At 45.4% G+C, this 12,587-nt stretch overlaps 4 protein-coding genes across 4 annotated transcripts; 3 read left to right on the top strand and 1 right to left on the bottom strand.

Annotated features, from left to right (window-relative positions):
- Positions 1-867: 867 nt before the first annotated feature.
- Positions 868-4,347, top strand: V865_001769 (uncharacterized protein; the record flags this gene model as incomplete). The annotated part of the gene is made up of 13 exons (XM_066225583.1): positions 868-1,275; positions 1,344-1,407; positions 1,466-1,651; positions 1,723-1,751; positions 1,806-1,865; positions 1,919-2,081; positions 2,175-2,702; positions 2,764-3,368; positions 3,428-3,489; positions 3,554-3,801; positions 3,880-3,950; positions 4,040-4,138; positions 4,240-4,347. 13 exons carry the CDS (start codon positions 868-870, stop codon positions 4,345-4,347), a joined length of 2,631 nt encoding a protein of 876 aa, XP_066081680.1.
- Positions 4,348-5,123: 776 nt separating this feature from the next.
- Positions 5,124-6,833, bottom strand: V865_001770 (uncharacterized protein; the record flags this gene model as incomplete). Its single annotated transcript, XM_066225584.1, has 3 exons — positions 5,124-5,708; positions 5,777-6,479; positions 6,553-6,833. 3 exons carry the CDS (start codon positions 6,831-6,833, stop codon positions 5,124-5,126), a joined length of 1,569 nt encoding a protein of 522 aa, XP_066081681.1.
- A 1,276-nt stretch (positions 6,834-8,109) lies between these two features.
- V865_001771 (uncharacterized protein) lies at positions 8,110-10,730 on the top strand (the record flags this gene model as incomplete). Its single annotated transcript, XM_066225585.1, has 4 exons — positions 8,110-9,907; positions 9,977-10,118; positions 10,186-10,450; positions 10,545-10,730. 4 exons carry the CDS (start codon positions 8,110-8,112, stop codon positions 10,728-10,730), a joined length of 2,391 nt encoding a protein of 796 aa, XP_066081682.1.
- A 613-nt stretch (positions 10,731-11,343) lies between these two features.
- Positions 11,344-12,486, top strand: V865_001772 (uncharacterized protein; the record flags this gene model as incomplete). The annotated part of the gene is made up of 4 exons (XM_066225586.1): positions 11,344-11,501; positions 11,664-11,742; positions 11,863-11,970; positions 12,097-12,486. 4 exons carry the CDS (start codon positions 11,344-11,346, stop codon positions 12,484-12,486), a joined length of 735 nt encoding a protein of 244 aa, XP_066081683.1.
- Positions 12,487-12,587: the final 101 nt, after the last annotated feature.

Here is a 12,587-nt window from a genome sequence, read left to right on the forward strand (position 1 = left end):
GGGAACAGTAGAGATAACATCGCAGATTCAGGGTGAAATAACCTTTTTTCCATTCTGTCACAGCATCAGATCAGAGCAAGGAAAAGTTAGTACGCACTCCGAGAATCTCAGAATCTAAGAACGAGCTCTTAGAACGCTCTGAGAACTGCTCTTAGAACAAGTGTCGGGTAAAATTGCGGCAGGCCATGTTCAACAGGAAGCTTGACGGGATCATCGCTCTGAGAACACTCTGAGATGTATCTTAGAACGTCCCTGAACTCCTCTCAGAGCCGATGATCTGAGTATCCAAGTGTCGTCCATCTCGAGGCCTGCTGCTGTGAGCCCATCGTATGGGTCAATCGCACAGATTGAGAGTCACGAGTGAGCAGTCAAGATCGAGGATTGGTCAGCAATCGGATTGGCAGCACGCAGCAGTGACCTGCAAGCTGTTGTCCCGTCAGGGTTGAAGTTGAACGATGCACCGACAAACACCCGAGCCAGGTTGGCAATTCCCTATACATACCCACGAACCCAATCAGACTGTTTATCTCTCGGCTGTCACATCCCACTCCCACTCCTGCTCCTACTCCTGCAGTATCACTCTCACTCCGCATCTCATACTAATTCCTCCCATTCACTTACATTACGGCAGTCCGGTCCGTCGCGAGTGTATGTATTCACGATTCGTTCTTTCATTGTGCTCTCTTGATACGATACGCGTCTATTTTGCGAATCACCACGTGGACACAAACTCAATTGAACCATTCACCACATCGTCCGATGCAACCTTGATCGTTCTCCACTCCAACTATTACCGCTCGCTTCCTCTTTTTCTCCCATACAGTAGTTCTCATTACACTACAGAGGAGGTAGTTGTACTGTGGCGAGATGACGGCCACTCCGCCTAGCAAGATATCTCTCCCCCCTCGACCAACCGCGACCGATCTCCTAGGCGATTCAGCCCTATCTACCGAAACGCCCTCTCCGACCGTTCAGCGCAACCTCAACAACCTCAACCTCAACTCCCCTAATGGCTCACCATCATTCCCTAGATCGGGTGGTACACTTCCTCGTGCAGCCTCCAAGAGTCATAGGAGATCGGTGAGGAATAGTTTCGCAAGTTATGGTAGAGGTGGGAGAAGGATGAGCAGAGGTGCACCAAGTGGTGGAGTAGATATAGGTTCGCCTTTAGTGGATGATGAGGATCTCCAACCGAAATTACCTACGTTAGTACCTGGAATAAGACCCGCTTATTCTACACCGCTACCTGTATTACCTATGATCGTTATGTGTATCGTGAGTTTCCCTTTGCTCTACGCACACAAACTGGACGTAACTGACAATAACCATCTACATCTGCTTAGGCGATGTTATCCGAATTGCTCTCTGCAAACTTGTGTACCCCCTTCTTGCTCAAGATGGTCGAAGGTAAGCGTATTCAGACGTTTTCTCTGTCCGGCAATATATCACTGATGTTACTTGTCAGGCTTCTTCATTGCATCCGGGAGAGAGAAGAACAGTGAAACAGAGGCAGCCGTCGGATTATGGACTGGTAATCTCGTCTCGGTCTTTTTCATCACGCAATTCTTTACCTCTCTTCTATGGAGTAGTATAGCAGACAGACATGGACGAAGAGCTGTTTTGGTAGCTAGTTTACTGGGAAGTGCTATTGGTGAGTAATTATCAATGGTGTATATCAAAGAGGTCAGCTGACATGTGTGATGGTCTGGATTGGACATTTAGCTTTAACCATCTTTGGTACTTCTGAATCTGTATGTCATCTGCTCTGCGCAACATGATCCCTTAACTGACATGCTCTCTGATAGCTGCCCGAGGCTATCTGTGTAAGACTGATTCAAGGTATCTTTGGTGGTGCTGTTGGTGTAGTGAGTGACAAAAACCTTAATGGTCGTGTGCGATAGCTAAATCTCCTTCTCAGTTCCGAGGATCCATTCGAGATCTGACAGACGATACCAATGCTTCTCGAGCGTATGCTGTTTTAGGATTCTCATGGGGTTTTGGAGGTGTCATTGGCCCAATCATTGGTGGGGTCTTTGAAAGTCCTGTGGATAATTTCCCTGGAACATTCTTGAGCAAGATCGGTGAGCGTCCACTCTATCATGCTCTTTGGAGGATCGCATATTTGTCTTTTAGCTGCTGTAAACCATCTCACTGATGATACTATTTCCCCCCAGGTCTATTCCAGGGCTTCCCTTACGTCCTTCCTACCCTTATCGCCAGTGTGATCCTCGTCGCAGGCGCGATCCTCGCTTGCTTCCTTTCTTGGGATGGTGGTGTGAGAGGTGGATCTCGTATCGCTCTCACCGTAGAAAAGGATGAACCTCTGGCCGGAGCATCACCTGCTGTCGAACGTACTGTTTCCCCTGCTCCATCCAGCAGAACAGCCATCCGAGTTCCATCATTCAGTATCAAGCGAAACGCGGCGTTATCTCCTGGCGAAACCGAAGCTGCTTCTCACGGTGCCGGGTATCCCGCTCTTTCCACCACCCCTCACGCCAGAAGAGATAGCAGAGCAAGCTTGGGTACGGCTTACGGATACGGTGGTATTCGATCTAAACATCCTACTTTGGCTGCTAGAGCTGCTTTGGAAGCTGCTAGACGAGCTTCAGCAGCTATACCAAGACTCGAAGATGAGGAGGAAGATGAAGAAGAAGGTGCTCATGCTCGAGGTGCTCTGGGCTTAGCTCAGAAACTCCTTTTAGGTGAGCTGTTACATGACCTTTTATACACGTCATTTGCTGAAAGTTCACTCTTTATAAACAGCTAATGAGGAAAATACCTTCAACATCAACGATTTATGGGTTTCCGCCGCTGTTGCTCAAGATACCGCTGTGTTTGAGGATGAAGATGAGACTGAAGGTGAATTGACAGAAGAAGAACAAGCTATCGATGAAGAGAATGAAACCCCTCAGCCTTCACCTGGACTCACACCTGGTTCCACTATTGATGATCCAAGAGGAAGTTTAGGGCATAGAAAACCTAGTGTTAGACCCAACAGAATCGTATCGGGTGCTTCATCCATATACAAACCCCTCGGTGGACATAGATTATCGGTATCCCACGGCGGTCGAAGATTCAGTACCTCTTCGGGACACATGCCTGCTATCTTCTCGAACACCGGTGTACGAACTCCCCCTGCTGTAGCTGCTGCCTATGAAGGTGAATCACCCTCAGTAGAAACTGGTGGAGACCCATTCTTCCCTGCTCCAGCCGATAGAAGACCCGGTCAAGCCGCTGGTGGATTAAGTGTGATCGCTGAAGGTCAGACGAGTACTGCGGTTGTGCCTACTAGTCCGGGCGGTACTCAGGCGGTATCAGAGAAACAACCGAGCTCTTTCGCTTTGTTACCTTTCCTGATGATTATGCAGGTGAGCTGACAGATCGCGTTCTGATATGCAAACTGCTAGCTGATACAATGATTCTACAGTACGGCCTCGTTGCGCTACATGGTACAATACATGATCAGGTGTTCCTTTCTTTCCTCGTCACGTAAGTATCATTCATTCATTTTGGAAGCTGCGCCAACTTACTGATGTTTTATCACCTTTTACAGACCATATCGATCTGGCGGTCTGGGTCTCAATCCGGCCCATTTCTCCTTCCTCGTAGCGATCATGTGCTGCTGTCAACTAGTCTACCAATTCTACCTTTATCCGAGATTAGGTCCACCTTTGGGGAAATTCAATCATCTTCAAATGTTCAGGATCGGAAGTGCCCTGTACCTCCCTGCGTACTTTGCTCTACCTGTCTTGCATAAAATAGCTTCGCCTGATTCCGAGGGTGGATTCATGCTCATGACTGGTGGGTTCGGCTCTACCTTCCATTTTGCGATCCTAGCAGAGAGGAAGCTGATTGTTTTTCTCCAATTCTGAATGATAGGTTTGACCTTGATCACTGCTATAAGATACTGTGCTAGTACTTTCGCCTATACCTCTGTCATGGTTCTCATCGTGGGTACAATTGATCAGCTACCTAGATCAGCTACCTAGAACACATTTTGGCCTTATGTCGATAGCTGATGTTTTAATGTGACCAACAGAACGCAATGTCACCACCTCACGTCGTTGGCTTAGCAAATGGTTTGGCTCAAAGCACAGTGTCTGCTTCTAGATTTTTTGGGCCTATTATTGGTGGTGCTGTAAGTCTCCTCGCATCTCACATCCCACCACAGTCGCATCAGTTGTCGTATCGCGTTCCGTGTCGGTTCAGTTGCTAAAGTTTGCCCCGCAATTTTGTTAGGTATGGAGTGCATCCATCAATGGCAATCCGACAGGGTACGCATACGGGTTCTATTTCTGCACGATCGCTTGTTTCATCCAATTATGCCTATCGTTCTTAATCCGATGATCACATGAAGAAGATAGAATAGACTCGGCAGGAGAAGTACACTACGATGCACAGGAGATGCTGTGGAATTGGGATTATGGTCGCTATGTGGTGGAGGATTACAAGTCGAAGATGTGACAATATACCATGTATCGATTGGCCTGGATTGAAGATATTGATATACCTGTACTAAATCGTTTAATAAGAATAGAGGAGTCTTAGGGAATTTGCTTATGTTATGCTAATGCGAGTGAATAATTTTCGTTTAGATCGATATGATACTATACTATATTATATTTACGTACGACAAGTATGAGAGAATGATCTCATGTAGCGCGATGTATTTAGTCTAATCGATAAGTCTATGACAATTGATCGTGTGCCAGTACTTGTACATACGGTACAATAGAATGACAGTCAGATCCTTCCGCAACGCAGGGTAATTCGGAATCACTGTGTGTGTGAATTTAGGACAGCTATCAATTCGCCTGTGTCGTTTGAGGAGATATCCATCGACCTGGACTTGAGACCGTGAATATATTCAACTCCCTTCTCGGAAATTCAAGGTTGATACGGTATATTGTGCATGACAGACTGGATAAAAGAAGGTTGGTAAAAATGTCATTTCGTATTGGAAATTTCTAAATGCCGTTTTAGAACGTCCATACGTACATATACATATAGAGCACAAATTCATGGTACTATATCTATCATATATTGTCTCTCAAGATCGATCCATTAACTGAAAACTCGTCATTCAACTCTGCATTGCGCAAACTCCGGAAAGCAGCTTTGGATCAAATATTCATATGAGGTCCGAACATCATCAAGTCCTCATCGTCGAAGCCCATCATCGTCTGCATTGCCAGATCAACCTCGGCTTCGCCTTCATCCCTTTCGGAGTCATCACCGTCATCATTCATGACCATTGGTATGCCACTTGCGGTATGCAAAATCCTGGGAGAATTCCTAGGCTCACGGGGCTTACCAGAAATAAAATCACTTGACATCATTTCCGGAAATTGGTCAACTTCAACTTTTGAGATCCCGTTGACAATCACCTTCTTCCACTTCCAGAGATACCAATCTTTCTTTGAAAGGTCTGTACCCCTCTCCCAGAAATAACCCTCTTCCAAAGATGGAACCGTGCCAATCAAGATTTGGGCGGCGGCTCCGATGATATCTCTACAGGTCTTCTCGTAAGTTTTGACCTCCTCCAAAGTTGGTCTTTGCGTTGTTGATCGGCTGGCTAAGTACGACGAGCGTGTGTGTCTGGTCGACGCGATGGGAACGGTAGGTCGTTTGAACGGAAGACTGAGTACGAAGATTGGATCAAATATCTTGATCTTCGATGGCAGAGACAAAGTTACAAGGGTTTCTTCCTAAAAACAAGTTCACAAATATCAGCTAACCCAATATACCTGTGTCATGATATTATCGAATCACTCACCAACGAGCAACTTTGAGCTTCTTCACCTTCATCCGTTATCGCATCGCATTCGAATATCCATATATCGTGGATACATCTTGCTTTGACACTGATCCCACTTTTTAGATTTCCGTTGATACCGTTGAATTCAACAATCACCAACTCTTCAAGGTTGGGTAACGCCTCTGAAGTTTTCCGGATGGTGGATCTATAACGATCACGAGTCCGTTCATCAGGTCTAGGCCAATACCTCACATATAGAGTTTTCAGACCAATGCCTTCCTTCTGATTGTTCTTGCACCACATTGTCACCATATCTTGTATAACCTCCGAAGGATCTGGACTTTCATCCCACGGGTCAGCATCGGTGAACTGACCAAGAGGTAATGGTTTGGGTAAACCATGAACGGAAAGTTTGAGATGTTGGATATTCGGTGCAGCAGGGACGAGAATTTTTGGAATCTGTTCAGCGCATGATGGACAAATTACTTCTACAGATAATGAACGTAGGTTAGGTAAGAAAGGGAACAAAGGTAATTTGAGCATTCCAGGTAATTGATCCGGACTGGTAGTATAGCCGTGTAAGTGATAACATGATGTATTTGGATTGTTCCCTATAATCAGTTCTTCTAGGTTCTCAAATCGATGTAAGAATATAATAAGAGCCGAGAAGGTACTAATTAGATCGGAGCCTGCAAGGAAAGGAGCACATATTTCAAGTCGTCTGTCACACCCGTGCGGTCAGCTATCGCCTTGGGATTCACATGGGTCTATACGAGTACATTGTTTTCACTGACCTGACCCCTTGTTCTACCTCTCTAGGTGCTTCACTCATCCACTTGGCTATTTTTGTACCTTGCGTAGCCTTGACATGTAATCCTTCCAATTTACTGAGACTATGAATTCTCTTACAGGTACTTCTGAACGACAGAAGGTCTCGACTGACCCTAGGGTTGATTTCAGATTGGAAATTCTGGTAATGCGGTCCATAAGATGGTATGGGGATGTAAGTGTCTTTATTGGTGTATCGAATGATGGCTTTTATGGTCTCGTCTTCTAGGTCTAGTAAAGAAGGCATGATGCCTACTGGTTTGGAAATGTTTATTCAGAGCAATATTGAGTCGAATGAGCTTGATTTTTGATCGTTACCTTCCAACATCACATTGGACTTTTCAGTCTGCTCGTTGGCACGCTGTGATGGATACATCCTTTGTTGATATCCACATCATACCTTTCAAAGGATCTATGAAAGGAGCGATTGATCGTGTGGTCTTGTACGTTTTGCGGAGGCAGCTGTGACATATGGGCGCAGGGCATACTGTACCACCGTTCTTGCGGTCGATGCTTGTTTGGTATAATCTGAGATACAATTTCTCATCAGACAGTCGATGGATGTGGTGTGACCGATTCCATATGTTTCTGGCAAGGTCAATTCGCTCGCTGGCCTCCACATATGATGACAGTCGTTCACTTGCTCGAGACCAAAGACTGGTAACACTCAGAAATAGTACACTACGTCTGTTATTCATCAAGACCACAGTCCTGGGTGATCATTAACCAGCACTGGCTGTTATATATGTACCCTCACACATATGATGCACCACCCCGAGGACAAAATGACATTCACAAGTAATGATCATCATGTACTAGTGCGCGGTATCTCACGTTTTTACCGTGTTGTGCCTGAGTCGGAAAGGTGTTCGATGGATGGAACCAAACAAATCTGAAAAAATGAGATGGCTCAATTGTCGGGGTTCACGACATTCTTTGAATATTGTTCAGCCATCCCTTGGATATGATCTCTCCGCTAAAGTACGACCTATGCGCGATTAGAAGAAGCAAGGAGATGCGGAGCTATTGGCATACTCATCCATTGAAGGATATCCTACCACTGGGCAGTAAGATGAGAGCCATCTTGCCCTAATATTCTAATATTTCCTTACCTCCCCACACGTCACCTACAACGCCTCCATACAAACCCTTCAACCCTGATACTATGCAGCAACACTATGGAATGGATTAGTGATGCAGGTAGTACAGGAATCATAGAATGATACTGCGACATTACGATCTAGCAAATCCAAATTGATTGAATCACAAAAACCAAAATCAAAAGAAGAAGTACATTCTTCATTCCACTCTTCATACTATCCTCCTCATCATTATTCTTTCTCTCTCTATCATTGTTCTCCTTCTATCCTTCTCCGACCAGATTATAATACAAGCCCAAGCAGGGCGTAACGATCACTCCAATAGACAGTAGATCTGTCAACTTACAATACTCAAGACCGGCTCTTGGAAAAACAACATCTATCAGCTCTGGACAGCTAAATTATCGGAACATACATCTATCAATGATGCATCCACTCACTAAACCCTCTTCATTCCTTTTCGCCCTTTCCTTCCTCTTTGCCCCAGCGGACGTATCAGCACATAGGAACCTCCCTAGAAAACCTCAGCACCACCCTCATCTGGATGAGAGGTTGATGCCCATCACTGCAACTACCACTGTTGTAGTACAGCGTACGGCAACTCACACGGTATGGGTCCAACCTACAGATCAAGTACCAGTGGTTCTGCCAGGATCGGGAGGGAATAGTGGATCAGATAATGAAGATCAGAGTAGTTCCTCGGCATCTGTAGTGACTTCGACTTCTTCCATAGCGTCCAGCTCAGTCGCTCTACCATCCTCTTCCAACCAATCCCCTTCTGCAATCCCTGTATCATCTTCAGACGACCCATCCGCTAGCTCGTCAAGTACTAGCTTCCAATGGGGTACAGCGTCACCCACATCACCTGATGCATCATCATCAAGCTATCCATCAGCTTCTGCCTCATCATCGGGATATAATGACGAATCAGCTGTACCCTCCAGCACCTACCTATCCGACTTCCCTTCTATGTCCTTAACATCCTCTCTGGCCTCTTCGACAATAGACGCAAGTCCGTCATCTATATCATCTTCTTCCATCTACTCATCCGACATCCCTTCAGCTTCTTCATCCCATTCAGCTTCGATAACAGCTTCAGCCTCAGCTTCGTCATCGTGGTCAGACTATGAAAGTAGTATCACAGATTCACAGCATACCTCGAGCTCTCACTCAGGTTCAAAATCGGCTTCGACGTCGTTGAGCTCTTCTTCCGCTTCCTCTACAGAAGGATCGAGCTCCTCGTCGAGTAAAATCTCCGCTTCTGCTTCCTCGACAGCTTCTGCTTCATCAATCACCGCTAGTGAAACTGCTTCCATAACGGCCAGCGAGACCGCGTCTGTAACAGGCAATGAAACCGCCTCGTTAACAGCCAGTGAAACTGTCTCCCTAACAGCTAGCGAAACCGCTTCTCTCACCTGGAATGAGACTGAAGCTATCACCTCTACTCAATCATCCCTCACAACTTCCTCAACTGCTTATCCTAACATTACCTCAACTCTCATTTCCGATTTCGCCTCTTCTACATCCTCCAATATTACCACTTTCGAACCTTCCAGTACCATATCCCTTAACGTCTCTGCTACCGCATCCGTCACTTCCACTTCTTCAGCCGCATCAGCCACTGCTTCTACCAGTTTGGACGCAATCGGATCAACTATCATGGCAGCCTACTACCCTGATTGGGCCGCAACCCATCTCCCACCTGAATCAGTCGACTTCAGCCGATTCGATGTAGTAGATTTCGCTTTTGCCTTACCCACATCGAGCAATGGTTTGGAATTCACTCAAGATGATTCAGAGGATCTATTGAATAGATTGGTGACTGCTGCACACTCAAATGGTAAAAGAGTTAAATTGTCTATAGGAGGATGGACAGGTTCGGCATACTTCTCTACCATTTGTGGTAATTCAGCCTCAAGAGCTACTTTCGTTCAGAACATCCTAGATGCGTATAACACGTATGATTTAGATGGTATTGATATCGATTGGGAATATCCAGGAACAACAGGTGCAGATGGAAATGCTGTTTCTTCGAATGATTCGGCAAACTTCCTCTTGTTCTTGCAAGAACTTCGAAATGCCCTCCCGACAGGTGCGCTAATCACGACTGCTACTCAAGTTTGGCCATTTGCCGATTCGAATGGTTCCCCTATGAGTGACGTGTCGGAATTCGCAAAAGTGATTGATTGGATATTGATTATGAACTATGACGTTTGGGGATGTAAGTGTTTCTTCTCATTATCAGTCAGACTATAGGATATGAAGTGACATTGATTTTGATTATCACTAGCTTCTTCTACTCCGGGACCTAATGCACCTCTCTCGGACGCTTGTGGAAATTCGACTCAACCGTTGGCGAATGCCTATGCAGCTGTATCATCTTGGACTGGTGCCGGTATGCCTGCCAATCAAATTACTTTGGGTGTACCAGCGTGAGTACTCATATATTGACTCCTGCTTCAGATCTTGAATTGATCAATTGATCTTATTATCACACAGCTACGGATACCTTCAGAAATCTACTGCCTCATCACTCAAACAACGTCGACGATCTTCATTCCCCTCACCTCCTCACAAGAACTCCAACTCTACCCGAATCCAAAATCGAGCATCAGATGTTACAATCTACAATGATAATGGAGGCTCATCCGATGGTCAAGTCATGTTCTATTCTCTCATTGACCAAGGGGCTTTGACGTTAGAAGATGGAGACTACGTCGGTGAAGGTGGATTTACTAGACACTGGGATAGTTGTTCTAGTACCGTAAGTAAAATCCATTTTACATACACATGGCCCCAACATCATGTGTGGTGTCCTTGACTTTCTCTCTTACTGACCCGATTTATTCCGTTTGTAGCCATGGCTCAAGTCCTCTTCATCTGGCCAAATCATCACCTATGACGACACCCAATCGATGAACTTGAAAGGTCAATTTGCTGCTCAAGTAGGTCTCAGGGGATGTAATGTCTTTTCTATAGATGGAGATTGGACAGGTTCGTCATGGCCTTTGACCGATGCTGTCAGATCAGGTTTGGGACTATAAAATTACTGTTCACCGGTAACAAAGCAGGAGTACCATGATTTCTCTTCGATTACCTGAATATATACTTAGATATATATCACTTTTATAATATACATATACATACACATGTTTCTTTCGGGGCCTTGAGGGTCATCATGGACATTCAGTATGCATATATACATACTTTTCCTCTTCATAGGTGGCGCGTGAAGTGCTTCCTTTCTGTGACCAACCCAATTGATCCATCAATACCCCATATCGAGAACTTCCTTTGTCCGATAACATTGAGCATTGGTTGCAGGCCACGACGTTTAAGGATGCTAAAGTATTACTGCACTCTTTTCCAACGATATAGCACCACATAGAATGGAGATCAGCTTTTTGCAGACGATTCTTCATGAGATATCTATTGATCTCCACAGCCACTCTCTCACTCGCCATCAATTGTTGGTTCATCCGCATAACTAACAACCGTGCCTGGACTGAGTCCACCGAAAAAGTCTCGAGATACAGACCAAACTCAAACGTTTGATCACCTTCATATCTTTCCAAGCTTGTGTACAAGAAACCATTGAAGAATACTCTACACCTCCGTATAAGTCACTCACAGTATCCTTGTACCGCCGCTCCCAATATGCCTGGAAAACAACTTATTGTCTTCGACTTTGACTGGTCCTTCGTAGACCAAGATACCGACCGATGGGTGTTCGAGGTGTTATCAACCGAATTGAGAAGGTTGTTGCAGACTAGAAAATCGGCTGGGACCGGTATGCAATGCACACCTGATGTAGTGTAAGTGTCATAGCATGAGCCGGCGCGGAAGGGCTGGAAACGGTGGGCCAAGGGGACGGGCAGCGGAAGGGAGTTGGTCATATTGCCTTGCGCGGAGGGTGAGATGGGGCGTTGCCGAGCGTGACTATCGAAAATGGGGCTGATATCGATAGTACAATGCAGTAATGATACTATGAAAGATCTTTATGAGAAGGGGTTCAAGAAGGAGGATGTCTTAGAAGCTCTTAGGATCCTACCATTCGTGAGTACAGAGACTGTTTGTGACTACATCATCCATGATCATTCCTTACCGCTTTCACGTTAGATCTCACTCTCCTACAATACAGTCTAGTATCTGACGTGAATCCTCAAATACTCATAGCACCCAGCTATGAAACGTGCTGTAACTTCTTTGCAAGCCAGATCTAAGGATACCACTTTCTTGTGTTTGTCCAATTCCAACGAAGTCTACATCGGTACTATCCTCGAAGTGAGTATGAATTTGTCAAACTTGCTTCCTATATGCTACTACAACCCCTCATGTTCCGCTATATCTCCACGAACACCAACGTACTATAATACTGTCATGACATACTGACTTATCTTTCGTCCGTAGAAACACGGTCTCACCTCCCTATTCTCCCAAATCATCACCAACCCAGCTCACTGGAACCCTTCCGCTCCGGATCATCTAATCATTGGACGTAGATTGCCTGCCGACCAGCCTCCTCATGGATGTTCCATAGGCTGCCTGGCAAACATGTGCAAAGGTGATGAACTCGATACTTACCTCGCTGCCAATGGCGGTAAAGATTCCTTTGACAAGATCGTCTATATCGGAGATGGTGGGAACGATTTCTGCCCTTTATTGAGAATGAGAAAACAGGATCTAGTCCTGTGTAGGAAAAATTTGGAATTGCACGAGAGGATACTTAACGAAAGTGAAAAAGCGGGATTGAAAGTGGATGTCAAATATTGGGAACAGGCTTGGCAAATTGATGAGTGAGTAATGGTCATTTGATACCGCCTTCCACTCACAAACCCATTCATCAAGCTATTTCGTAAACCTTGAAGCTCATGAAAGCTTTACATGTGATAGGTACTTCC

Source organism: Kwoniella europaea, chromosome 1, assembly GCF_036810445.1.
Source record: "Kwoniella europaea PYCC6329 chromosome 1, complete sequence".
Taxonomy (NCBI): Eukaryota; Fungi; Basidiomycota; class Tremellomycetes; order Tremellales; family Cryptococcaceae; genus Kwoniella; species Kwoniella europaea.